The sequence below is a fragment of the Clavelina lepadiformis genome, chromosome 2, assembly GCF_947623445.1.
Source record: "Clavelina lepadiformis chromosome 2, kaClaLepa1.1, whole genome shotgun sequence".
Lineage (NCBI taxonomy): Eukaryota > Metazoa > Chordata > Ascidiacea > Aplousobranchia > Clavelinidae > Clavelina > Clavelina lepadiformis.
The window spans coordinates 22,838,236-22,866,213 of NC_135241.1; the positions used below are offsets into that span (position 1 = coordinate 22,838,236).

The 27,978-nt window shown below is 39.4% G+C and overlaps 1 protein-coding gene across 7 annotated transcripts; it reads left to right on the forward strand.

The window, feature by feature from the left end:
* The first annotated feature begins 1,120 nt into the window (after nt 1–1,120).
* LOC143444875 (uncharacterized) lies at nt 1,121–27,964 on the forward strand. Of its 7 annotated transcripts, XM_076943661.1 has the most exons (40): nt 1,121–1,277; nt 1,435–1,563; nt 1,936–2,124; nt 2,326–2,454; nt 3,215–3,403; nt 3,568–3,696; nt 3,908–4,040; nt 4,266–4,396; nt 4,508–4,663; nt 4,998–5,141; nt 5,315–5,458; nt 15,401–15,544; nt 15,665–15,794; nt 16,073–16,191; nt 16,276–16,446; nt 16,556–16,699; nt 17,003–17,146; nt 17,566–17,709; nt 17,830–17,959; nt 18,239–18,357; nt 18,442–18,612; nt 18,804–18,947; nt 19,332–19,475; nt 20,105–20,248; nt 20,369–20,512; nt 21,418–21,561; nt 21,677–21,820; nt 22,863–23,006; nt 23,660–23,813; nt 24,102–24,265; nt 24,491–24,637; nt 24,753–24,896; nt 25,063–25,209; nt 25,365–25,481; nt 25,797–25,945; nt 26,194–26,279; nt 26,416–26,554; nt 26,725–26,830; nt 27,028–27,200; nt 27,398–27,964. In XM_076943661.1, the coding sequence occupies exons 1-40, from the start codon at nt 1,211–1,213 to the stop codon at nt 27,614–27,616; spliced, it is 5,709 nt and encodes a 1,902-aa protein (XP_076799776.1). In that variant the 5' UTR covers nt 1,121–1,210; the 3' UTR covers nt 27,617–27,964. The 7 variants fall into 7 exon arrangements, with proteins under 7 accessions (XP_076799776.1, XP_076799777.1, XP_076799778.1 ...); XM_076943662.1 differs by lacking the exons at nt 20,369–20,512; nt 21,418–21,561; XM_076943663.1 differs by lacking the exons at nt 20,105–20,248; nt 20,369–20,512.
* Nucleotides 27,965–27,978: the final 14 nt, after the last annotated feature.

A 27,978-nucleotide genomic window follows, 5' to 3' on the forward strand; every position in this document is an offset into this window, starting at 1 on the left:
GCGACCGGTACCATTGCACGTTTCAAACAAGAATTAATCACACGGCATTGCTCTCCATGAAGTTTCTTTGCCTCAAGGCCCGCGCATTATTGGATTTCTTCGTTTATTTAACCTGACCGTCATCGTAAATGTAAAGAACGCTTCGTCAATTACTATAAAATCGCTTAAAATGTTTAATTATTGCCTAATTGACCATTGTTTTTCGATTCCAGCACGTCAGATTATAAACCAGCGAAATAGATGATGGGTATAGCTGGAAAGTGGGAATGCTAATTGATATTATATGGTTTCAGAAGAAGGTATTTGCATTTAGAACTGTTAAAAGGATCTTGCGCTGTTAGCTTTGGTCAAAGCAGATAACAACTAAAGCAATAACATTTCTAAGAAAAAATTTTTTACTTAAAGGAGAGTTTTAATTGGTCCAGTGAAGACAGAGCAAGGAAAACGATCGTACAATAAACAAAGAGTTTTCTTTTTTTAACAATTACATTTCTTCAAACTCCTTCGTCATATTAGTCAACCGCACAGCCCATTCTTGTTACGAGAAAATCGCATTAATATCCTGCACATTTCTGGTGAATGAACTCCGCAATTTATCCTTCTATCGGCGTTAAGTCTTAATCATTAATTACAATCTGTCCGTAAGCTTGTTGATTAATCCCGTGATTACATCACATCCTCTGATGTTGTTGGAGACCAGTCTTGTAACAGTATTTCCTCGTATGAAGGCGACTTAAGAGGCGAAAACGCTGCCTCCGGGTTTGATCTACGTCGATTGAATTCACAGAACTCTGCGACGTCGCCATGGTAACTCAATCGCGCAAACGGACAAAAGTATTTTTGACTGATTCGTATCATAGCATGCAGAGTAACGTGCATGTTATTAGTGGGACATATGAGCCAGACACACAGGCCTGAAGTGAGCTTTGGTGTTGGGAAGCTTTTATTTTTCTCGGTCGCCGTCAGAGCAGTTTGTTGACAGATCATTGTATAGTCATTTAATGTATGTTTTGTCAGGGACTGATGACTGGTAGTTTCAGTTTATGATTATTATTTCAGTAAAGTTATCAGTTTGCTTCACCGTTACTTAAAAGTTTAAAGTTATTATTACTTTAATATTATTATTAGTTATTATGGTATTAATATTAGTTAAAAGCTATTATTATTAGTTATTAAGTATTACTTTGCGCAGCATAACTGACATATAACTATGTGCGTAGTCAGATGTTTGTTAATTTGTCTGCCCGCGCTTTTTGTAGGATTATCAAATGGCCAAGGTAAAAATTAACTTTTGCAATCGCACATTGCTGTGTCAGCTTTGTGTAAACGTTAAGCCGTTGAGTATATTCTACATACTTGTATACTTGTAACTTGTTCTACACACGGTACCCTAGTTGTGAATTAAAAGAGCTTTTTTGTTTCCTAAAACTTAAGGTTGCCAAGACGAGATTGATCCAATACAATGCCAAAATTTCCAGCGTTCGGGCTATTGTAGCTTCGGCTTGTTCATCCCATTTATGCAAGAGAATTGTGCCGGCACATGTGGATTCAACGATTGCCAACGTAATTCAACGTCGTTCTATCAATTGAACAGAGCGTTTATCTAAAATAGTTTTAACCGTAGTCAACATATTCAGCGATATTTTTGGTACGTAAGCTGACACTGCACTCAATAGACATCTCAATCATTGCTTACGTGCACGTGGCAAACCTGCTGGTCCATTGAAGATGCATATCTCAAAACGCGTAATATGATTAATTATTGGGGGTTACCGCCAACGCTACTCTCAAACCATTTTTCGGAAATCGTTGACGTGCTGTTGTCTATTTGAATAACACTGATTCAACATAATACTTCTACTTTTATAAATGGTATTGCAATCTGTGTGGGATACTTAACAGTCTGAATTAATGTTTACTGTTTTTCTTCATCAGCTGACTTTCAATGTCCGGAGATATCGATCACAAATGGGCAAGTAGAATTCTGCACGAGCGGCAGAGACCTCGACTCATCGTGTTCATTCACTTGCCATAAAAACTTTGGTCTTTCCAGCACTGTGGACTCGGTTTGTATCGAAAGAAACAATGTCGGAACGTGGTCGCCGCCTGTCCCTAGATGCCGAGGTAAATGACGTCGATTCTAGGTGTTTAGAAACCTGCAGTCGTTCAGGATTAGTGCGAAGTAGATTTCAGATTTTGTGAAAGCTATTTCTTACATTAACGTAAATATCTTGCTCATTATAATAACTAGTAGCATAGACATTCCACATACAATAACACAGACATCGCGTGTATAACAACACAGAAATCACATACTTTTTAAAGCATGTGGAGCGTGGGAACCTGTGCGCGATTGCAGTGTGACATGCGGGGAAGGAACGGTTCTTGAGAGACGAGAATGCGGAAGTGAATCTGAATCCAGAACAGCTCCGTGTTTCGAAGAAGAATGTCCAGGTACTGGCACCAACAACATTGCTCTGTAAAATCAAATAATCTCATTAACTAGATCTGTATTGATTGTAGTCAGGGCCGCGTAATACTTGCAAACTGGTTGCTTGCGTGGTTCGGAAGCGTTATGTCAAAACGTGACTATCGTTTGGGAGAATGCGCCAAATCCACTGCAAGTTGTTGAAATGCAAACGTTTGAAGCCCTCGATTTAAAGTTAAACGTGATCTATTGTCTTGTTGTTGAGAATAGTTGGTGTTTACGGAATTGTCCTCTGTTGAAGATATATGAGGTCATAACAGCACCTCAACGATGGTTTCTCTGAAACAAACACCACGTAATCGCGTGGTGCTTGTTTTGGTAACGTCTGCTTACGTTACCAGTTTTCGGTTATATTTGGTTGAACAATGTCGCCAAATGAACGCGGATTAAAATGTTGTCGATATTTCTGTTGCTGTTGCTGTTGTCGTAGAACCTTCTGTCGAATTTTTACGCTTTCTAACATAGTTACAAGTAACTGTCACTGCTCTACTCTACTCTTTTCGAACACGTTGCCTTTCCGCGTTTTAAGCTATAGGTGATTCTAAACAAGCGCCGTCATATTACTGTATAGTTTTATGCAATGCTTAATTTATATATGATGCTCTGCGTCAGTGGAGATTCCGATCATAAATGGATAAGTAGAATGACACAAGCGGTAATATTTTCTGCTCGTCTTGAAGCGTACCTTGCAAGGTTTAAGTTAATGTTGAGTAATTTTTCCATCAGCTGACCTTCAATGTCCGGAGATATCGATCACAAACGGACAAGTGGAATTCTGCACGAGCGGTAGAGACCTCGGCTCCACTTGTTCATTCAACTGTGACGAAGGCTTCGGTCTTTCCAGTACTGGAGACCGGGTTTGTACAGATAGGAACAATCGCGCAAGATGGGTTCCATTTCCCCCGAGATGCGAAGGTAAATGATATGGGTTCGAAAACCGCACCCACTTGTACATACTTAAATGTCATATCGAAAGCTTACTCATAATTTACGTTGAAACCCCGCACATCTGTTGGATGCTTTTCATTGAATACAAAAACGTCGTCAGCATATCAACAGAGACAACATATATTTTAAAGAATGTGAACCGTGGCAACCCGCGGGTCAGTGCAGTATGACTTGCGGTGAGGGAATGATCAATGAACAACGTCAATGCGGAAGCGAGACCGAATCAAGGACGGTATCGTGCTTTAAACCAGAGTGCCCAGGTTCTCCTATTTTTATATAATCTACAGTCCTATACATTATGGGCCTATTATGACGAGGCTTTTAAAATCAAAACATCGTAGTTACAAAGTTTGCAATAAGTTTAAAACTGTTTAAACGCGGTTATATGCACTGTGATTGGAAACTACATGACATCCTTGTTACGAAATGCGAAAGCAAGCAACGTCATCGTTTTACGTAATAAATTTTCAGGTGGAAATTCGTGGGACCCTTGGAGCGGCTGCAGCACAACCTGCGGCATCGGCGTGGAGACGCGATCTAGAAGTTGTGGGACTGGATGTACAGAATACGATGATAGAGAATGTACCAACGCACAAGATTGCCCGTGAGTAGAGCTTACAAAATAAAAATCACTGTGGCTCGATTAAGGTGTGGCTTTTCCTGTTATAGAAGCATTCTGTTCGAGATTGTGCACGTAGTTTTGTTAAACCTGTGATGGACCAGAAAAAAGGGTTAAATTTATGTCGTTTCATAAAAGCCACATTGTTAGCATGATTCAGATACAGATACAGTAGAAGTATAATAACGCTTCTGTGTATCATTGCTGCAGATGCGCCTGCAACTGTGTAGACGGACCTGGCTGTGGATTCGTGCTTTCCAACCCTGGTTATTATTGCTTTTTTCAACAATTTCAGTTCGGTTGCCCAGCGAGTTGTGGTCTTTGTCCGGCTTGTCAATGTGGTATGACATAATTCCGCATTTCTTCTCTATCCGGTTGTTGTTGTTGTTAAAATCATTTAAAACTATAAATTTGAAACTGCTTCGGCTTTATTTCCACCCTCGCCGTCTCAGGTGCCACTTACGGTGATTTTGGTGCGTGGACCGATTGCACGGTGTCTTGTGGCGGCGGCTTCCAGTACAGATATCGCGACTGCAACAAAATAGCAGGTTGTCCTGGTTCACACCGAGAGGAGAGACGATGTGGGGGGAATGCATGCCCTGGTCCAGGTACACATTGAAAGCCTAACGTAACGGCGGCTAACTAGGCCTATGAGTAACAGTAGGTAGGCCTATTTCATTTCTATAGAGTTGTGATTGTTAGCAATCAAGTGAAGTGTGGGGTAAGTGATTGATAAAGTAAACTGAATATAGTCCAAAGTCTTGTTTTGAAAACAGTAAAATTTTTGCTGACTTGAACAACATTTGTTTTCTTTTAACGCGACAAAACCACAAAGTTCATTTTTTTTACAATTCACTGAATAATGCAATAAGCTTTATATCTTACTTTAGAATTAACATAGACAACTGCTAATAACGCCTACAAAATTTTGACACTTTTCAGCATGGAGCGAATGGCGCAATGACGGCTCGTGTAGTGAGGATTGTGACGGCGGGATTCAGAACCAAGTCAGGGATTGCATAAATGGACCTGGTTGTGTAGGTCAAAGCACCAGAACGCGGCCCTGTAACATGCAGGCTTGCCCAGGTATATTCAAAGATATTTTCATGAGTATCTTTCCAATAACTACTGGACTTTTATGTGAAAATAGGTAATATTGCGATGTGTCACAGTGCGTACCAAAACACTTGCTCCATGTTATGAGAAAACTCGGATATTAACTAAGTACAATCAGTTTCATCCGTGTTAAACTTACATAGAATGGGGCGACTGGATCAACGACGGCGACTGCAGCAAAGATTGTGGCGGCGGAATTCAAAACCAAGTCAGAGATTGCATGAATGGTCCTGGTTGTGTGGGTCAAAGCACCAGGACGAGGCCTTGTAACGCGCAGGCTTGCCCAGGTATTAAAGCATAGTTACACTAAGAACAGTATATTGTATACTTTGCCTCTGTTTTTGATGTTGCAGTAAGTTGTAGAAGAGCTTAATATGTTGTCAGTAGCCTAGTACTTAGGCCTATCACAAGTACGGTGTAAAGTATAGTCAAAATGGATGGTTGCTTGTCTGAATTGTGGATTCTGGTGATTGACACCAACAGCATACCACGGAGAGTTAGACTATTCCTCAGTTAATTAAGTGTTTATTACATCATAGAATGGGGTCCATGGCAGAACGAAGGAACTTGCAGCGAGACTTGTGGTGATGGAACGATCACTCAGACAAGAACCTGCTTAACTGGAAATGATTGTGTTGGAGAAACCACACAACAAGTTCCTTGCAATGAAGGGCCTTGTCCAGGCATGTCAAGTCGCCTTCTTGTTTGTATTGATCGATATAATATAAAATAAAAATGAGACTAAAACTACAAGTAGTAGTAATTACAAGTAGTGGACTAACAGTTAACCACTTCGTGCACTAGTGCTGTTTGGACTTGGGAAAACTATTTTTTCCATTTGTTTAGTTGCCTGTTATTTTGCATCAGTATTCTATAGTATTGTAACATAGTGCATGGCAGTACACGGTAGATAAAGCGTTTGAAAAAGTGATAGTTTTATCTGAATTTTCCTACAACACAATAATTCTAAACAGGAAATTAATCTGTTTTGAAACGCAGCAAACGAAGAAGTGTTTCGGTCACCCGAGTAATTTAGGATTCTTTGCTTGTTGCGTCATGTACAAAGTTGAAACGTTTTCTTTACTTTCCACAGGCGCCAACTGGAGCGCATGGGGTTCTTGGAGTAACTGCAACCGCAGGTGTGGACCCGGAACCCAGACTAAGAGAAGAACCTGCCCGGGGAACACCTGTCAGGGCCCATCTAGGCTTAGGAGGGGTTGCAATCTTGGTTTCTGCACAAGTATGTCGTCATCAAAGCGGCTTTAATGAAGTCTGACAAACGAAACCTAAATCCACTCCAATTAAACAATTTTTTGGCAAATCGTAAGATGTCGATGGTTTGTTTTCAGCCGGCGGGATATGGAGCGAGTGTTCCAGAAGTTGTGGTCAGGGCACGCGCAGAAGACGCAGCGGTCTAGGTGGATACGAATACCAGGATTGCAACAACGGCAACTGCTCTCGAGGTACAGTATATACAGGCTCTAACAAGTTCTTGATTCTATACCAGATCATATAACAAAGCAGATCCTGGTAAATAGCAATTATAGCTCTTTTAAAATAAACAAATGTCCGTAAAGGTCAGTATGGTTCATAATTGAGACTGTTACGACTATATTGACGTTTACAACGCGCCGTTAGCTCCAGTATAATTCAGGGAAGCGACTAATTTCACTTTTCAGATGAATGCCGCAATCCCTACTTTAGACGATACGGTCAACGCGCGCACGAATGCTGCGACGCTGGTACGCTTACGCATGGCGCGTGCGGTGTTAATTCGCTCGACAAGTTTCTTCCAAGAGTTATTGGAGGAATTGATTCTCAAGCGAAACAGTGGCCTTGGATGGTGAGGACGTAGTTCAGAAATAATCCCGAAACTCCAGCTAAACTAAGATTCATTTCAACCAGCGCGTTATAAGCGTTTGGGTTGAAAGGTTGCCTTGTTTTGAACGAAATCTCGAAGACAAGTGTCATGTTCTTTGTAGGTGCAAGTGTACCCTACACAGAAGTTACTGTGCGGAGGAGTTTTGATAAGCGAAGATCTGGTACTCACAGCTGCTCACTGTCTAGTGTAAGTCATGCTTAACTTTACGACGTCATTTAGTATGGCATTATAACGACGCAAACTTCACTTATTTACAGAGACACCACGGCAAATCAAATTGAAGTTCATCTCGGCAAACATACCTTCAAAGATAACGCAAATTACGTGATCATAGCCGAGGCCCGTTGGATGCGTGTGCATCCACAATACAGTTTCCCTGTGCACGATATAGCCGTTATAAAGGTTCGTATCCTTCATTGCATTCCCTATTTGTTTGAATGAAGACTTAATAGTTACAGACGGTCTTTCACCCAAGCTCTTGCTGTACGCGCTGGGCACTGGTTTTCAAAATGATAAATTTGTATGTTGCGTGACTAGAAGCATGCTCAGAGCCTTAAAATACGTTGCTAAATGAGTAAATTGAATGAATTTTTTGTTTTAATCTTATATAAAACGCTTAACTTGACTATTACTTTGCTGATTTTGATTCTTTTTACCAGCTCAAACGACCGGTCAATATTCAAGGCGTTTTCATTCGACCGGCCTGCTTACCCCTTGGTGAAAATATCCCCAACGACATGACGTGTGTGGTGGCGGGATGGGGTTCGAGTAAGTGCAGTGTTGTTGCTATGGCAACTGGTTTTACTTTGTTGTTTGTTGTTGAGTAAAAATCATCAAAACAATGTCTTGACATGAACAAATTTCGCATAGTCGTCGATTATGCTGTGTTCCTTCAAAGCGTCCTCGTTATTCTATATTTGAAAGCTGCACGATATTGCAATGAGCTTATTTCTTTTGGCTTTAACAATTCGCTGAAACAGAAAAGGGTGCACCTTCGGTTGCATGGTGATTAGCGTTCAGATATACTTAGTTGATAATCCCAACCATCGACGAACATATAACTTTTTCTCCAGCTAGGACAGGCGAAGGGCCGGCGTCAGTTTTACAACAAGTCGAGATTCGAACCTTGCCGTTCCCAGTTTGCGAAAACGCTTACCGCGACAGCATTCCTGGCAAACTGACGGAGAGTGGAATGATTTGCGCGGGTCACTTGTCTGGTGGTCTAGATTCTTGCACGGTAAGTATAGGTGCACACAGCGCTAAACTTCATAGCCGGTTGTTGTTGACTGTTTCGTAAAAGGCTACACTCTTACGGCAAAGAGGAGATCCAGAAAACCCGACATTTATTCATGTTACCCCGATTTGACTTGCCGCTTGAAACTTGACCTTGCATTTGTCAGTAAACTTTATGGTCTCGACAACTGAATATTCTCTGCAAGCTTAAACCTGCGAGATAATATTAATCACATCAACCGGCGCGTAGACAAACGTTTGAATCTTGATTTGTGACTAATAACAGTCTTTCTGATGCAAGAAACTAACCTTCTACGTACTTGACAGGGTGATAGCGGCGGACCTTTGCTGTGCCAGAGATGTTCGTCATGTGCTTGGATGGTTGCCGGAATTACGTCATTTGGGGACAAAAACTGTGGTAAACGTTTATTCCCTGGAGTGTACACCAGGGTGGTCAATTACGAGAGCTGGCTGTCCAGGGTTGGAGTGGACGTACCCTCCTTTAGCGAATCAACTTCGTGCACGTAAGCAGACACTTATTCCTGACCACCGGGTGAACTGCTCAGAGAATTGGACAATAATATTTGACAATTTTGGCCGCGTTTGGAGAAAAAGAAATCAAAATCATCTTGCTCGGAAAATTTTGTGGCGCATTTTTAAGAATGTGGCGTATAAGAATGTAACAATCATCACCGTACTTTTTTGCTTGTGGTATATTATAGTGTTAGTGAGCATTCTATGATAAGTTTAGCTGTTCCGAAAGTTCCTTGTTGGTAGGTTGTTGTGGTTATTATAAATAACATTTTGCTGGTAACGTTTAGATGCGCGAGTGAGTTGTTGTCCATCGTCACCATTTGACTGTTTCCTTTATTTTCGTCTTATTTCTGTTGCAATATACTGTATAGCTTTTATTGAGCATAAAGAATTGTAAGTCCAAATCAATTGCTGTGTTTTTACGTGCAACGGCGCTTGACAGCATCGCGCTTTTTTCGAAATAAATCCAGTTTACGGCGGCTGACGTCACAAAGAGAAGAAAAACTTTCATCCGTCCGAAGTAATTTACACGGAACAGTTTATTTACTTTATGAGTATGACAGATGAGCGTGAAGGGAAACCTGTCATGCTGCCAGTTGTCAGCTCACGGATTTCCTGTTGTTGTTACGTCAAAAGAGAAACCTTTATGACATTTCCTGCTAGAGAAGGAATTTGAGATAGCTACTAACCTGATATTTATTTTGCTTTTCTGGAGCTTTTTCCAAAAGGCAAATTTCTGTGAAGAACCCGATCGGTTGGTGATAAAATAAAATTCCGTTTTGTGATCGCATGTGCCTCAATACAGGCGTCAACGCTTTATGATTGGTCAGTTTCTTTATTGCATCGCGCGATATTTCATGAACACCGGGCGATTTTTGTTCTAATCATTAGGTAACTATTGCCTTTCACTTGAAATAATCGTTCATAATGACGCCATAACGCCCATTTCTTGGTCATAATTTAATAGACGGTCATTATGACTCATTAATGCAAGAGATTCAAAGAATCGCAGCATACAATGTAGAAAATCTTGAGCGTTCTTGCGCTAATCAGACGGTTAAACAACTGAAATATTCTTCTAACACTTATTTTCCCGTTGATTTATTTGCCTGAGGTCATCGTCTTGATTTTCATCTATTTATAAGATACGTGTCGAGGCCGAACGCTTTGCAGACAGACGCGGAATGGAGCGGATAAAACCCCGGCTAAATCATGCACAAAAACGCGGTCTAAACGTCGAAAATAGATTTAAGCGGTCGAATTGGAATTTGAGTTCTTCGGAAATTTATTGCCTCCGGGCTTCTTTCCGCTTGTGTTTTCTCCTGGACCCGGCGGGTGGAGTAAAATCGGCGAAAGGTACCGCTATATAAAGAACAATTTGTGAGCGTGATGCGTCACGATATATCTCGTTATGTTGTGTTGAAAAAACGGGAGTGTCGAGTAATGATCATGTTGTTTAATACTTTATCGTCTCCGCCATCTCACGGAGGTTTGTTCGAAAAATAGCCATTCCCAGGCGTACCATTACGGTTTTAACAATCAAAGATGATCAAAAAGCAAATTTGGTTTTGAAAACCCGCTTCCACATCAAGCTGGGATAATTGCAGGTCTTACCAAGAACTATCTCATCATCAGTAACGAGAAGCGGGTTTTCTTTTTACCTAGGTGCGGTTAGCGTCTAGAAAATGAAGAACTCAGTCCATAATTTTGCACCTGGAATTTATCTCGGTTACGATTTTACGGCGAGTTTTTGAAGAAAAGTTGTTTTACAAGTGCACTTTCCGTTGCCAGCAGGTTTCAATGTTAAGGATTAAAGTTATTTTAATTCTTGAAAAGGCCGTTTTCGTTAGAAAGCAATTGTCGCAAACATCCTTAGCTATATGCGGGTAGGTAAAAGTAAGTTAAAAGGAAGGTAGTAAGGTAAGTAAAGTAAAAATCCATAGGTATGCAATGCAGGTATATTTGTTACGTCGCCACCTTCTTGCGATGAGTCAAATGAAATTAACTTGATGATTTTCTATATTTATATTTTTATAAATCCCCGATGATTATTTAAATCCTCTGTTAAAGTGACTTTACTTTTTATGTGGTTAAGTTTTACTGTGTACACGAAAACACATAGGTTTGAGTTAGACCGTTTTCTACTTTGAAATATGTAGCGTTTTTCCACTAAATCTTTTGCACGCACAAATAGCTTCAGCTTCGTAAACAAAAACGAAGAAATATTTAATTACGTCAAGAAATACCGGAAATGCTTTTTGTTCATCGACTGCCGAAACAAACAGATCATCGCATGACTTGCTTCGTTCCAAAACATGGACATTAGCTTTATAATTAGCAGCAAGTTATAAATTCAAGCTCTATAAAGTGTTGTTTCGTGGACATCGGCGATTTATTTTGGAACCAAGAGGCGCGTGACGTGACGTGTGACGTGTGCTCGTGTGAATTGACACCGATGTCCTCAGGCAAGGGCGAGAGCTGGTGTACTACGCTATGACGTCGTTGTTTCTTGCGTTTCGCGATAATCGCCATCCTTGATCGTGGGGTAATCGAAAGTCTTTTCATTTATTTTGCTGAAGTCACCACATTCGGCACAGGTTTGATTTTATCTTAGTCTCACGTCACTATCAACTTTTCTCCACTTGTTCATATTTACCCGCAGGCTTTCTGTATGCTCTGACTGTGGTTTTCTAGAAACGATACTGATTTTTGGAAAAAATATTTTCAAAACGTTTCTGTTAGAGCGATGTCATACGCGGTGTAAGGCTTAAACGCGTCGACACAACCCGCAAGGTATAGCAGGTGTGTCAAAGCTTTCATAAACGGATGATCATTTGTAAAATTACAAATTAGACAAACTTTAAGGTTTAGTTTTATGGTTAAGGATCTTTAAGAAAGATGAAGGATCATAACCAAGAAGTTTTAGATTTTACCAAGACAACCAGTTTTTTAGCAACCAACCTGACTGTTTAGGCTATATAGGCTATGTAGCCTATTGCTGTCAGTAGTATATAGACTGTATTGACATGCAAACGACAGTTTAAGAGCTAACTTTCAATTGTATTTACATGCGACTAGAATAGATTACAATGGTCTCAAGATTTTCCTTGCTGCTTCTCTTTGGATGGTTGCAGATTTCAATACTTTTCCGCTCTACTTACGGACAAGGTAATGACATTCTATTATGCTAAGCATGTTGGCGGTGAATTTGATTGATGAAACAAATATGGACCGATTTAGCATCGTTTGATGATGAATGGTGTTTTAGTTTGGAAAGTTATTGGCATGCAAATAAAATCCACAGGAAACGATGTTGCATGGTTAGCATGGTTACAATATATTTAGCGTTTTAGTGACAGAAAATTGTGAACTTGTTCAACTAAACTATTGTGATTGCCACAATAGTATCGTCATAACTCAGTTACATTGTCTCCAAACGACCACCACCAGTTACAAAATAATAAAATCCAGATAAAAAAAAAATGCGGAAAACGGGATTAATTAATTATTATTATTATCAAAGAGGCGAATGACAACCGATAAGTCCCTTCAGGAAAGCAGCAAAATATTTATTATTGCCAAAATATTGCCCTTTAGCGCCAACATCTGGCCAAAACTATAACACATGGCGTGGAACTTCTTTGAGATGTTTTGAATTGTTTTCCAGCATGCAGAGACAGTATTGATTACTGTTTCATATATGCGAGCAGAAATGCCTGCAATAACCCAGCATGGATAGCAACTCTTACTCAAGTGTGCCCATTGACGTGTTTCCGGTGTAACGTTGGCCCGGCAGGTTGGTATCGAAGCTAATTTTATGAAGGTCGCTTCCACAAATGATAACCAAAAAAATGATTCTAGAAATGGAAATCGGAAATGTTGAAGCAATAAGTAGTAGCATTGTCGCACTTTTTTTGTGAAAAAATTGTCATCAGTTGTTGGATAATATAAGTTATATCTTTGCAAAGTACGCTGGTAGTTTCTGGATCAAAGTTTTGGTTAGCTTTCAGTGGAATTTTTTCATTTAGATTAGGTATCTATGCGAGTTTACCGTCTATAAATGCAGCCAAACCTTTAAAAATTTTGAACAAATTAGTGAAGCAAAATTCGTATTCAAATTCTTTGTTATTTTGGGCAGAATGCAACACCCCATGGCAGAACGAAGGACAGTGCAGCGTCCCTTGCGGCGAGGGCATTGTTGATCAATTTAGGATATGCCCAACTGGGAGGGAAACGCGGCAAACGTCTTGTAATCCAGGTCCTTGTAGTGTAGGTAAGCGGAGCCTAAACTACAACAACACCGGAAAAAATTAAACTCCCCGGACTAAAACAGGGTATTTCCCTTATAGCAAATCCTGTCCATTTTGTCAAACGGGGTAACTTTCTACTTTGTCAGCAGCTGGAGAGCTTCTCATTTGAATTAAGATTCTTTGATATCCAACTTCTTTTAATGTAAACTAACCTTGCCCTGCCTAATCTTAGGTTAAAAGAATCGCCAAATCTTTATTCAATGAATTGGTAAAGCCGTTAATTTGATAATCATAATCTAGCATAATTATCGTAATCGCTAGAGTGTATACGCCATAGTCGGCGTATCCACTATTTATCACAAATACTGCAGTTGGAGGGAATGTAGAGGCAGGATTTTTTAAAGACCTTATTATACTTTTATTCGTACTGTTTATCTTTTATTGCACTTGTCAGCCTCGAGATCGAGTCCACTCTTGGCCGCAGAAACGATACTCCGGTCCCTAGGATGGAGTTTCTTTTGTGCGGCTTTCTTTAAACTCCCATTTCTTGTGTATTTAAGATATTCGTTGTCATTTTAACCATGTCACTTTATACATTTATTTCGGCCTTTAGAATGCATGTTTTTAATGTCAGGAAACATGTCCTCTACATCTTCTAAGAGTGCAGTTGTTTGTGTTATTCTGCCCTTAAATTCGTTAAACTTCGGAATTATTTTGTGGGTTTAGTGACAATACTAACCTACCGTCCTATAGCACAATAGCATTATTGCTATCTTGCAGGTTTTTTTGCCCTTTGGCTTTGCCACTTTTTCTTGCTCGTGAGCATGTGTTTTATTGTGCTATAACTACAACGGTTAGCATCGTAACTTTTGCTCTGGACAGTTAATGGCGAAAAATAAACAATACAAATAAATAAACAATCAATATTCAATTACCAATAATCTTATCCTAATTTAAGCCAATCGCAAACACCATAACTGTTCAGTGTAATAATCACTTTTTGAGATAAAGTTGCTTAACAGTATAACCATTGCGTGTGAGTGCCATCGTTTTTTGTTTTTTTTTGGTGTTGGCTTTCTAAATTTTTGATTTGTTGCAGGATGAATGCAGACTCAGAGCATGGTTTTGATAAATTGTTTGCATTACTTTTTGTTATTTGTAGTTGTACGGTTGGAAGAAAAATCAATGTAATTTGTAGAATTACTAATCACTATTGTCTTGGAGAAGTAACAGAAACGTTTTAAGTGTGCATGAAACTACTGGCACAGCTACTAAATTCAAATACTTTATAGAAAGTGTCTATATCCGAACTATTTCCAAATATTTTTAATATTTAAAGAAAGTCAAAATTTTTTGAGTAATCGGTCTTCACAAATCGATAATAATCTGATGAGATTATTACCCAAACAAAAAATTAAAACTCCATCTTGAAACAAACCCTGAATTTTTAGGTGGAAATTCGTGGGACCCTTGGAGCGGCTGCAGCACAACCTGCGGCATCGGCGTGGAGACGCGAACTAGAAGTTGTGGTACGGGATGTACGGAATACGATGACAGAGAATGCACCAACGCACAAGACTGCCCGTGAGTAGAGTTGAAATTGCTTGGGGAAACTACTTAAAGTTTCTTCCGTATTTTTATTTGTTATGATAAGGTTACTTTTTTAATTGATAATGACATCATGTTTCATTGATGACAATTGAGGAAAAAAGAGTATAATTATAAATAGGCTATGTCAAAAAGTTTCTGAAATTACTTTTTTTATAAAGGTGCACCTGCAATTGTCGTGATAGCAACAGCAATTGCAATATTGTCAAGCTTTATGGGTTATGCAATAACAATAATTACTTTCCATCGTGCAGAAAAACATGCGACAAATGTACAAATCAATGTAACTGTGGTATGTCTCGATCCTTAAAATATAATAACTTTAGTATACAACAGGACAGCTTACTCATTTTGTGATATCGGAAAGTTTCTATTGCTAAAAGCTTGGTTAGTTTTTAAAGTTTTGAGTTCAATTCTCCTGGCCCTTTAATCTTATGAATTATGATGCAATCATTATGAATTGGGCAGCTGCAAGCTACAGTAACTATGGTCCATGGAATGACTGCACTGTATCATGTGGTGGTGGAACCCAATATCGATATCGTACCTGCAACAAAATAAATGGTTGTACTGGGTCATACAAAAAAGAAAGACAATGCAATCAAACACCTTGTGATTCAAGAGCTGCCCGTAAGTTTGCTGTATACACATACGGGTTATGTCTAATGATATTACAAGAAAATTTTCTTAGTGTGATTGCATGTGACTTATTGCATTCACAGAATGGGGTCCATGGCAGAACCAAGGAACTTGCAGCGAGACTTGCGGTGATGGAACGATCACTCAGACAAGAACCTGCTTAACTGGAAATGATTGTGTTGGAGAACCTTCACAACAAGTTGCTTGCAATGAAGGGTCCTGTCCAGGTATAACTGGTTGCATTTGAAGGCAGTTGTTTGTTACAAGATGTTGTTCTCTTTTACTCGAGATGAGAAATGGCAGCATTAAGTTAAGGAAAAACTTGTTTTTGAATTAATGGTGTTCAGTTGATCCGTTGGGTGAATGGAGTGATTGTAGCACAACTTGTGGTATCGGCGTGGAAACAAGATCACGAAGCTGTGGAACGGGATGCAAAATTTTGGAACACCGAGAGTGCATCCAACAAAGACACTGCCCGTGAGTGTGTGTTGGACAAAGTAAAAAGTTTGTGATGACCACATCTTTAATACCAGATTTGGATAATTCTTGTTGTCATCAGTAAAACATTTCAGACAATCTATTGGAGAACATATTTTCACTTACTTTTAATAATATTTAATATACTTCTGATACATTTGGCAAGTTTTCTTATCATGTATGTTTTTTCATGACTGTCGTAATTAACCGCATGTTTTGAAGTGGTTCATTTGAAGTGTGCTAGTCATATGTTCTTACATAAAGAATTTTCTATTTAGATGTGATTGCTGCAGAGACAGAGATTCAAATTGCGTAAATTGGCGATGCGATTTTTTTGGTTCAACATACAGAAATCGCTGCCGTAAAACCTGTGGTAACTGTGGTGGATGCCCTTGCCGTGAGTATTCGGTGTAGCAGTAGTGATACATGCCACACAATTATAAGACCATAATCACTCAAAATACTTTATGTTATACACCAGGCAACAATCGAGCTGTTTACAGTGATTATGGCCCATGGACTGACTGCACTGTGGCCTGTGGCGGCAGTGGCGTGCAATATCGATACCGTGATTGCAACAGAAGAGGAGGATGCTCTGGACCATTTTTTGAACAACAAAGCTGTGGTACCGGATCATGTTCAGGCGATGCAGGTTAGTCCGATGTCTTCCACTGTCTATACGTGGTAATAACCATTTTCAAAATTCATGGAAGTAACAATATTTTATTGGTAAATATTTCTTTTTTTGTATGATCTATCAGAATGGGGTCCATGGCAGAACCAAGGAACTTGCAGCGAACCTTGTGGTGGTGGAATGATCACTCAGACAAGAACCTGCTTAAATGGGCCGGGTTGTACAGGAGAAAACACACAAGAAGTTCCTTGCAACGAAGGACCTTGTCCAGGTGTGTATGTGGTCATGTTGACTCACTTTTTTTAATTAAGAACTGATACTAATTGTAGAAGAGGCTTGAACAGTATTTCTAATTTAGTTTTAAAAGTCAGTGGTTTAAGACTTACTATTCTGGAGTCAAATTATTAAAATTAAATCATGAAAGCACATCATTGAGCTATGTTCTTTCATAGTTGTTTTATTGGATCATTTTCCTTAGTTTCTCCTGTAGAAAAGGATTTCAGATTTTGAATAAAATAAGTGTTTTTTGTTTCTGATTCAGTTTAAAGTGAAATTTCTTTTGACATTTTTCCAGAATGGGACGAATGGAAGAACCAAGGATCTTGCAGCGAACCTTGTGGTGGTGGAATGATCACTCAAACAAGAACCTGCTTAACTGGAAATGATTGTGTTGGAGAAGCAATGCAACAAGTTTCTTGCAATGAACAGCCTTGTCCAGGTATGTTATTTTTGGTATACTGGTTTTGAGTTTGTTATTTTTATAGTCAATGTAAAAGGGACCATCACAAAATTTAAAACTTATTAGTTTAATGAGTAGAGCTCCAGACACGTATTCTTAAAATGCAGCTATCAAAGCAAAACGTCTTGCTATGTTTATCTCTTAGTTGTTTAATAGGAGCATTTTTCCCTATTTCCTTTTGACAACATTGCCTTCAAACTTTAAAACATGTACATATTTCTTTTTTCACAAAACTTAGCTTTTATAATGATTGGTGCGAAATAATCTCCAATTAAAACTCCACAAATTTTTTCTCTGCTTAAAAATGGATACTTTATTTTCAATCTATTTAGAGCGGTTGAGGAAAATACCAATTTTTTGTGTTAAATTTGCATGTTATTAATTTTATGATCAACCAGAATGGGGTCCATGGCAGAACCAAGGAACTTGCAGCGAGACTTGTGGTGATGGAACGATCACTCAGACAAGAACCTGCTTAAATGGACCAGGTTGTGCAGGAGAAACTACACAACAAGTTTCTTGCAATGAAGGGCCATGTCCAGGTATAACTGGTTGCATTTGAAGGCAGTTGTTTGTTACAAGATGTTGTTCTCTTTTACTCGAAATGAGAAATGGCAGCATTAAGTTAAGGAAAAACTTGTTTTTGAATTAATGGTGTTCAGTTGATCCGTTGGGTGAATGGAGTGATTGTAGCACAACTTGTGGTATCGGCGTGGAAACAAGATCACGAAGCTGTGGAACGGGATGCAAAATTTTAGAACACCGAGAGTGCATTCAACAAAAAAACTGCCCGTGAGTGTGTGTTGGACAAAGTAAAAAGTTTGTGTTGACTACATCTTTAAAACCAGATTTAGATAATTCTTCTTGTCATCAGTATAATATTTCAGACAATCTACTGGGGCACATACTTTCACTTACTTTTTAATAATATTTAATATACTTCTGATACATTTTACAAGGATTCTCATCATGTATATTGTTTCATGACTGTCGTGGTTAACCGCGTGTTTTGAAGTTGTTCATTTGAAGTGTGCTAGTCATATGTTCTTACAAAAAGAATTTTCTATTTAGATGTGATTGCTGCAGAGACAGAGATTCAAATTGCGTAAATTGGCGATGCGATTTTTTTGGTTCAACGTACAGAAATCGCTGCCGTAAAACCTGTGGTAACTGTGGTGGATGCCCTTGCCGTGAGTATTCGGTGTAGCAATAACGATACATGCCACACAATTATAAGACCATAATCACTCAAAATACTTTTTGTTATACACCAGGCAACAATCGAGCTGTTTACGGTGATTATGGCCCATGGACTGACTGCACTGTGGCCTGTGGCGGCAGTGGCGTGCAATATCGATACCGTGATTGCAACAGAAGAGGAGGATGCTCTGGACCATTTTTTGAACAACAAAGCTGTGGTATGGGTTTTTGCCCAGGAGACGAAGGTTGGTTCGGAAAGTATTTGTGAAAGTTAAAATATGAATTTCTTCACAAGTACTGTGGCTCTATTCGTCTACAAAAACGCTAAAAAAGTGTCATGAATGTGAAAGTGACGTAGACAGTCGAGATTTTGATTTTAAGTTTTAAACTAAATCGAATTCAAAACTCAATAACGATCATTAAAACCATTTTCAAGAATGGGGAGAATGGCGGGATGTTGGCAGCTGCAGTGAAACTTGTGGCGGTGGAAACATTGATCAGGAAAGAGATTGTCTTACCGGGAATAACTGCAATGGAGATAGAACAAGACAAATTTCATGCAATGCACAACCTTGTCCGGGTATTTCTTTGAGATTCAAATTTCAACAGTTTTTGACAGTCATATATTTCAGTGTTGTAATTACTCAAGAATCTGTTTAACTTGAGACAGAAGGAGTTACATTTTGTCACGCTTGACTTGACTTAAGTCAGAGTCTAAAACAAATAAAAACCAGACTATTTCGGAGAAAACCGTAATGTTATGATAACCAACTTAACACAATGCATGGTGTGCCATCAGGAAACTTTTTAACTTAAATCAATTTACTTGACTGAACTTAATTTGACTCGATTTTGTGTTAGTCATAAAAAATGGCTTGGTTATAACACTGTTATATTTACTGTGAAATTATTCTAGATTTATCTGATTCAGTTTAATATGGAATTTCTTTTGACATTTTTCCAGAATGGGGTCCATGGCAGAACCAAGGAACTTGCAGCGAACCTTGTGGCGGTGGAATGATCACTCAGACAAGAACCTGCATAACTGGAAATGATTGTGTTGGACAAGCCATGCAACAAGTTCCTTGCAATGAAGAGCTATGTCCAGGTGTGTTCATGGCTTCTTTGTGTTACTTTTATTTTCTCATTCCTTCCGCTTTTCGCTTCATTCCGCTTTTCTGTTTAACGGTGTTGCTGTTGGTAATCGGAGGTGTAGGTTTTGAAATACTGGTAATTTAGACAAAGTTTTTGACAAAAAAATGCTCGCGGGTGATAATTTCAGTGACTTCTGCTAAATTTATGTTGTGTGAATCTTTTCTTAGTTTAAAGATTGCTATTTTGTTATCACACAGTTGTAGAAACACCATTTTTTTCATGGTTAATTTGACATGTTCTTTCGTTTTTATGAAGTTGGTTAACTTAATTAGAAATCAGTAATTACCAGCGCCGGTTAAGTCACTTCATGTTAATTGAAGTTTTGTGTTAAGAAAAGTCGAGCTCATAAGCTTTCAATGTATTTCGCAAAACAGCTGTGCAAGCTGTAATAGTTACTCAATTTTTTTTGGACAGATATGTTTCAATGACTGTAGTCATGGCTTCGTTTAATATTAACCAGGCCTGGTGAGCGCATTTACCATCTGTTCATAATTCATCAGTTTTATGACTATTCAAGTGATTTCCTTTTCAACTTAAGTTAAAATTCAAAACTCGATAACGATCATTAAAACCATTTTCAAGATTGGGGAGAATGGCGTAATGTTGGCAGCTGCAGTGAAACTTGTGGCGGTGGAAACATCGATCAGGAAAGAGATTGTCTTACTGGGAATAACTGCAATGGAGATAGAACAAGACAAATTTCATGCAATGCACAACCTTGTCCGGGTATTTCTTTGAGATCCAAATTTTAACAGTTTCTGACAGTCACATATATAATTCAATTCTAAATTATTCTAGAATTGTCTAATTCAGTTTAATATGGAATTTCTTTTGCTATTTTTCCAGAATGGGATGAATGGAAGAATCAAGGAACTTGCAGCGAACCTTGTGGTGGTGGAATGATCACTCAGACAAGAACCTGCTTAAATGGACCGGGTTGTGCTGGAAAAACCACACAAGAAGTTCCTTGCAACGAAGATCCATGTCCAGGCATGTTCATAACAGTGTTGAATAAAATAATACAAATCTTGTAATATTAGTAGGATATCATTTATAAAAAAAGAAAACAGATTATACAACAGCCTTGCCTTGGGCCTTTGGGCTTTGCTGCCTAATGCTGGCACTTGTTCCTTATCATCAATAGTTCCCAGTTGGAAACCATCAAACCTTACATTCAAGAAAGAAATTGTCTGTGGATTGTTCAAGTTCTTATTTCAATGTCAATATACAATTAACTTTAGGAATAGAATAATTCGTTTCATAGAGGAAATTGCTATGTTATGATGTCATAACTAAAATCTGAGTACCACCATTCACGCAAATTAAAAAATCTTTAAGATGTAAAGCAAAACATAGAAAGTTTTAATGGGACCAAATACTAAAAATAATAAATCCTATTATAAAAGTTATCAAATATAAGGCACAACTAGTAAAAAAACAGAGCTTTGTTGTCTGCCGACGTTTCATTAACCCATTCGGGTTAACTTCATGGAGGCAAGGAAGTTAAATAGACAATAAGGTTCTGTTTTCATCAGTTGTGCCTTGTGTTTGATGATTATTACGCCTGGTGGTGACCATAGTATATCATTGTAAAAGATTAACACGGGGAACAATTCAACATATCCAGTAATATAAATTATTTTCTATGTCATTAATATTTCCACAAATGTTTCACTCATATTGTCACGCAGATCATGGAGAAAATTTACTCAACTAATAAGCTTCCACAAATGCTGTGGAGTCCGAACCAAATAAAATTGACTTTTCTGATTCCAATTTCTTTATTTTTTCACGGCTTAGACTCTTGTATTCACTTAGACTAAGTGATTAGACTTTAAATTTAAAATTACGTTAAAGTTCAAAACTCAAAAAGGAATATTAACAAACTTTTCAAGAATGGGGAGAATGGCGTAATGTTGGCAGCTGTAGTGAAACTTGTGGCGGTGGAAACATTGATCAGGAAAGAGATTGTCTTACCGGGAACAACTGCAATGGAGATAGAACAAGACAAATTTCATGCAATACACAACCTTGTCCAGGTATTTCTTTGAGATTCAAATTTCAACAGTTTTTGACAGTCACATATTTAATTTTAAATTATTCTAGAATTGTCTAATTCAGTTTAATATGGAATTTCTTTTGACACTTTTCCAGAATGGGACGAATGGCAGAACCAAGGAACTTGCAGCGAACCTTGTGGTGGTGGAATGATCACTCAGACAAGAACCTGCTTAAATGGACCGGGTTGTACAGGAGAAACCACACAAGAAGTTCCTTGCAACGAAGATCCATGTCCAGGCATGTTCATAACAGTGTCGAGTAACTTTGTTTTAAATCACCACAGCAGTGTATCTACCACTAATTTTGAGCGTGGTAAAATGAGGTCTGAGCACATAGGTTGAATTTTAGCAGCGTTTTACCAAGTTAATGACGGCTTCGGGCATTGCTGACACTTATTTTTCTATCACCTGTACTTATGAATAGTTCCCAGTATGGCATGCAACCTATTCAACAGTTGTGTTATTTAGAAAGTTCATCCGTTTGAAATTTGCGACTGCAACTTGTGTGTCAAACGGTTCTTCCTAACCTTTCATAGATCGGGGGCGATCTCCGATTGGTAGGTTAAGTGTCTGCGTCAATAAACCCCACTTGACCTGCCTTCCATGAAGGCTACGTGTCCTTCTCTGCCAGCACTAACTACAGACAAACAGTAGGATAAATCTCAAACTTAAACGTTTATTGAAACTAGTGAAACATAACGCATTCTTTGACATTGCTTCAGCGCAAGGATTCATGTAACACGCCAATGGTTATTATATTTGGGGAGTGCGTTGAGAAATTCGAAAATGTAAAGAGATACACGTAGTGCCATGTGGCGCTAAAAGCCAACGTTTTAACAACTATTCACTTTTTTCAGAAGTAGAACTCGCTCAAGCGCCTATTTTTATTATTGGGCAGATTACTGTCCGAGAAACGAAGCTAAAACTTGAAAGAAAACATTTCACGGTCGTTAGGAATTTTGAAGTTACGTTACGCTTGATAATGAAGTTGTAAACATCACGAAAAATAGGCACAGTGACCTGCAGGCTGCTGTTGTCAACACATCTGTCTTAGACGATTGTAATTTGTTCGTTCACCCTTCAAAATTCTTTTCGTCCTCTGGGTTGTTGGCCCAGTTGGGAATTTAACAGAGTGAGGAACCAGCTCTGTGTTGAAATTGTACAAAGACTTTTTAAGCCAGAGGAGAAAAGACTTTCTCTGAAGCTATTTTGAAATTTTGCGGAAATTACAGTATTTCATCGATAAATATTTCATGTTTATATTTTGCGTGATCTATCAGAATGGGATCGATGGCAGAAACAAGGAACTTGCAGCGAGACTTGTGGTGGTGGAATGATCACTCAGACAAGAACCTGCTTAAATGGACCGGGTTGTGCAGGAAAAAACACACAAGAAGTCTCTTGCAATGAACAGCCTTGTCAAAGTAAATGTGTTATATTGACTGACTTTGTTCCATGTTAGTGGTTCTTAGCAGGGTCATCAGTGAAAAATGTGGGGCCTTTAAGAAGAAGTGTTAAAACGCTTTTTATTATACCTTGTTTTGTAGATGGCCCAAACGAAGGGTCCCCATATTTTAAAGAATTGTAGTCCCCGTAGCAGAAAAGGTTAAGAACCATTGCTCTATGCTATATCCGGAACAAATTTACGATTTCTTTATGTGTAATTTTTATCTAACTATTTTAGTGAAAGTTAACGAGTGCACCAAAATATGGCCCACTGTAGTAGAGCACTGTGTCTGCGGTAATTACATGCTATGAAGCTGTAAACTGCAAAGTTTGACGTTGAAAAAAACTTATCCTGTTTGTAAATCAGGTGTCTAGTTTAAATGTGCCCCACAAAATAGGAAATGTCAACAAACCAAAACATTATTGTTGTAGTTTTATGATTGCTTATTAATGCGGATTAGTTAATTACGTTTGCTGATGTCGGTTAAGTCCAAGTTATGGTGACCAAGGTTAATATTGATAAATTCTGCCGTATTCATAAGTGTTGGTAGATTGCAAAACTCACCTGAAATAAATGTGAATTGTCATCATTGTTCATATCCAATTGGATCACGTGAATTCTTCTACGTAGACTCGGGTTGGAGTGATTGGACTCCCTATAGCCCCTGTGACGTCACTTGCGGAAGAGGTGTACGAGTTAGGACACGAGTTTGCCAAGGGACCTGTCCAGGTGGAAAGACTGAGGAACGGCAGGAAATAACTTGCACCATACCAACAGTGTGCCCGTATGTCTTGTAGAATACCGCTAGTAGATTGTGCAGGCACTGTCTTGTTTAGGTTTGACCTTGGCGACTGATGAGGAATGTTTAGAGACTGTTGCTGTCAACGAGTAACTGCTAGTTCCCTGCTATAGCTTTAGGAGTAGTATGAGCTTAATATAGATTTGAAATGACCATTAAGGAAATTAAAAGTGCCGTTTCGGTCCCTACAAAATCACCTTGAAAAAACACTGGAAGCAGCTACTAAGTGAAGTCAGGCAAAAATGCTGCTTTTTCATCAATCTCTGTACACAGGTGTTCGTGTGACAATGGCGGAACAACGTCCTGTGAAGACGGTGCAGGCTGGTGCTCGAGTTTGGCCACTCCTGCGTCCGGTTACTGCAACAAACCGGGTGGAGCACTGTTAGACTTCTGCAAACTGTCTTGCAGAAATTGCGGTTCTCAAGGATGCACTTGCGGTAAGGGAATTCGTAGCAAGCAACTCCCACAGTTTGACTCACTTGTTTCCTCGCTGCTGTAACACTTGCCAAACTTTGTTCGTGGTTTTAGTCATTTGTTTGTGGCTGTCAAAGTACTGTTGTCTTATATATGTAAAAATGTTTTACCTCGTGTAATTGTGTAAGTGCTTTAAGGTGTTAATGGCGTTTTATGTGAAAAGTCAAACTCGTAAAATATTAAACTAGGCACCTGGAATGAATGGCAAGCATCAGCTTGCACTGCTGCATGTGGTCCCGGCACTATAATGCGCACCAGATCATGCCCCAACGGACTGGTTTGTGACGGACCCGATGCTGATACAGTTGAATGCAATAATGGACCTTGTAACGCAGGTATCATCAGTCAAAGCATGCGACCAAATGTACTTTGCAGTGATAGGCTGTAAGTCAACCCAGCGACAAGCAGTAGTTGAAGAACGCGCTATAAATAGTGTCAAAATGTACGCAGATGGAAGTTGGAGCGAATGGGGTTCGTGTTCGCGCCCGTGTGGTAGAGGAACACAAACCAGGGTGCGAGACTGCTCTTCTGGAAGCCCGTGCCAAGGCCAGCAATCTGTGCAGGAGAGATATTGCAACGAGGAAGCATGCGACAGTAAGTTATCGCGCATTAGACTTCATATCACATAACAACTCACATATAGCAGTAAGGACTTAACGTATGTGACAGTGATGATGGTTCTGATACGACACCGAACGCTGTTTTTGATAATGGTGCACAATCAAGAAACACAAAGCGTGAACCATTTTGTGCCCCCCAGATACCCTGTCGACCTGGACGTCGTGGAGTGCGTGTGACCAACAATGTGGACCAGGAGAACAACGCAAGACCCGCAGTTGCCGTGGCAACAACTGCGGAAACGTGGCCACCGTTTTAAAGAGGGGCTGCAACCAAGGACAGTGCAGCGGTAAAGTCCTTTAGCATGTTCTGCGTCACATCCTGTAGCCGCCAACTTAAGTGACTAACTTTGTTTGCTTCGCATAAACTTGCGACTATAAATAGGACTGAATTAGAACTTGCGCCATTAATTACAGCCTACCGCAACTTAACCGTTTTCTTTAGTCTCTAACAGATGGACCGAATGCTCACGCAGTTGCGGAGATGGCTCAAGAATGCAGGTTGATAGCAACGGCAGAATCACCAATACTGAAGATTGTAACAACGGCGCCTGCCCACAAGGTAACTGATTGTTTGAGTCTTCAGGAAGTCCCGACACCTTCTTTTGACAACGACCATGATAACTACAATAACTTTACATTGGTTATTTTTTGGTTGATTATTTTTATTTTTTATTATATATATATTTTTTTTGTAAAATATTCTATAAAAACTGGGAATGTTTGCCATATTCTTGCAAAACGAATCACACAGATATCTACGCATTATACCTTTACAAACGCACATTACTTACACATTACAACAATTTGATATCAGTACCAACAGGCATCGTTATAGGACGTACAAAATAACCCAACAAGTCACATTGACTTTCAGCGGAATGTACCAATCCATTCTTCATGCGATACAAAGCCCGTAGAACAGAATGCTGCGAGTCCAAAGGTGGCCAAGAGTGTGGGATAAACGGCCTGCAGGGACGTATTGTGGGCGGAGTGCGGTCCGTGGAACGACAGTGGCCATGGATGGTAAGAAATGACTCGCAATACGCTAATAGCTTGAGTCATACACAAAGTAACAGAACTCGTGGGCGTATTTCTTTGTATTGGTGGAAGTGTTTATAACATGAACATTTCATAGGAACTTAGTTTAATCGGATGAACAATCGCACCAAATGTACTTTCTCAACTTGTATAGTTAAGCTACAGACAATTTTGTATGTCTTTGTTTATTTCAAATAATTGGCACAGCAGTTAAAAAAAATCATCCCTGGCAGGTTCTTCTTAACCCAACCCCGAATACAATTTGCGGTGGAAACCTGATCAGCAACCGGCACGTTCTAAGCGCAGCTCACTGCTTCAGGTAACAGCTATGCAAGTGTAACGACTTGGTTAGGCCACGACAAGAGTTGTGGAACTCTACTTAAAGTTCTGGCAATTCTTATTTCGTGCTGTTCAACGGTTTGCGAGAACTAAGCGTGTCGTATGATTTATCGCAGTGGAATCAGTCATTCCAACATCATTGCAAAATTCGGACTTATAAGTCGGTACGACACGCCGAACGCGCAAAGACGGGTCTCTAGGGTTCATATTCATCCGAATTATGATTTCCCATTCCACGATATCGCAATGTTAGAGGTGAGTTAATCAAAACCATTGGCATCGAAAGACTAAAGCTTATTTTTGTGGATCAGTTAATCGCGTGTATAGACGCAACACAGCCTGGAACAATCAGAATAATAACAACTTGATCGTTGGAGAAGCATGCAGCCTACTCACATTATAAAACCGCATTCAAACTTTTTTAGCTTGAAACTCCAGTCCAGTTTAGTGACACGGTCAAGCCAATATGTCTGCCATTTGGTGAAACGACTCCTGATGACGTGATTTGTTCAGCCGCCGGATGGGGGTTGAGTAAGTGTTCATCTGTCGTCAGAGACATCTTAAAATTCCATAAAACGGTTTCAGGTCGCTTCAAACCACGGACGATTAAACCTAAGACGACCCCACCAATATTTGTGGGTTGAATAATTAATCCTTGGGTTGAACTGACCGACCACCATATAAAACACTTCCTTGTATTATTTGAATAAACGTACTTCTGTTAACAGCGCAATTACTCGGCGGTGGAGACGCAGCCAACGATCTTGAAGAAGTAGAATTACGTACTTTGCCTTTCGGAGTCTGCCAGAGAGCTTATTCCTCGAGTCTCCCTACCGGTAGAAACCCGGACCGTGGCATGATATGCGCGGGAAAAATATCCGGGGGAGTGGACTCCTGCAATGTAAGTCGGTTTTGTTTTTTAAACACACGTGTAATCAAATTGCGTCAAAGGTTGGAAAGCACCTTATCAGACTTTTCATTTCTGCGCATTATCCGCTGCATGTTCACTTCGAACATCTAGTTTGGATTTTTGATCATGCAGGGTTTACTGTTTGTTTATTTAACCTGTAGCCAATACACCGAATTTTCTTCTACCAGGGGGACAGCGGAGGGCCGCTTATGTGTCAACGCTGCAGCCAATGTAACTGGTACCTGGCCGGGTTGACATCGTTTGGCGACCGAAGATGCGGAATCGCGGACAGACCGGGCGTTTACACTCGAATATCAAAATACGAAAGCTGGATAGCAAGCATAGTCCCGCAAAATGAATTTCCAGAGCCGACCTCCAATTCGTACGTTGACAGTTCGTGCACGTAATCGTCGTCGTTTCGGGGAATACCCTGTACGAATATTCTACAGTTCCGGGCCTCGACAAAGTCTTTTTTGTGCAGTATGATTTCTTTCGTTTCTTTTCATTGCAAAATGCGAAGTCGTTCATAACCTTAATTGCTCACAATACATTACCTTATTGACACATTGATAGCACATAACGTAATAGCCGGAGCTTACCTATTAGCGTAAACGTATTTGCCTATTGGATTCTTTTCCTTCCTTTTATTTTCATTTTGCGCATCACCGTCTATTGTTGACGATTGTTGTGTGTTTGCGTACAGATTGCAATTTATTCAGAACCATCAGTGTCGAATTGTATATGTGGCAGAATCGTCAACTTTTTTAAC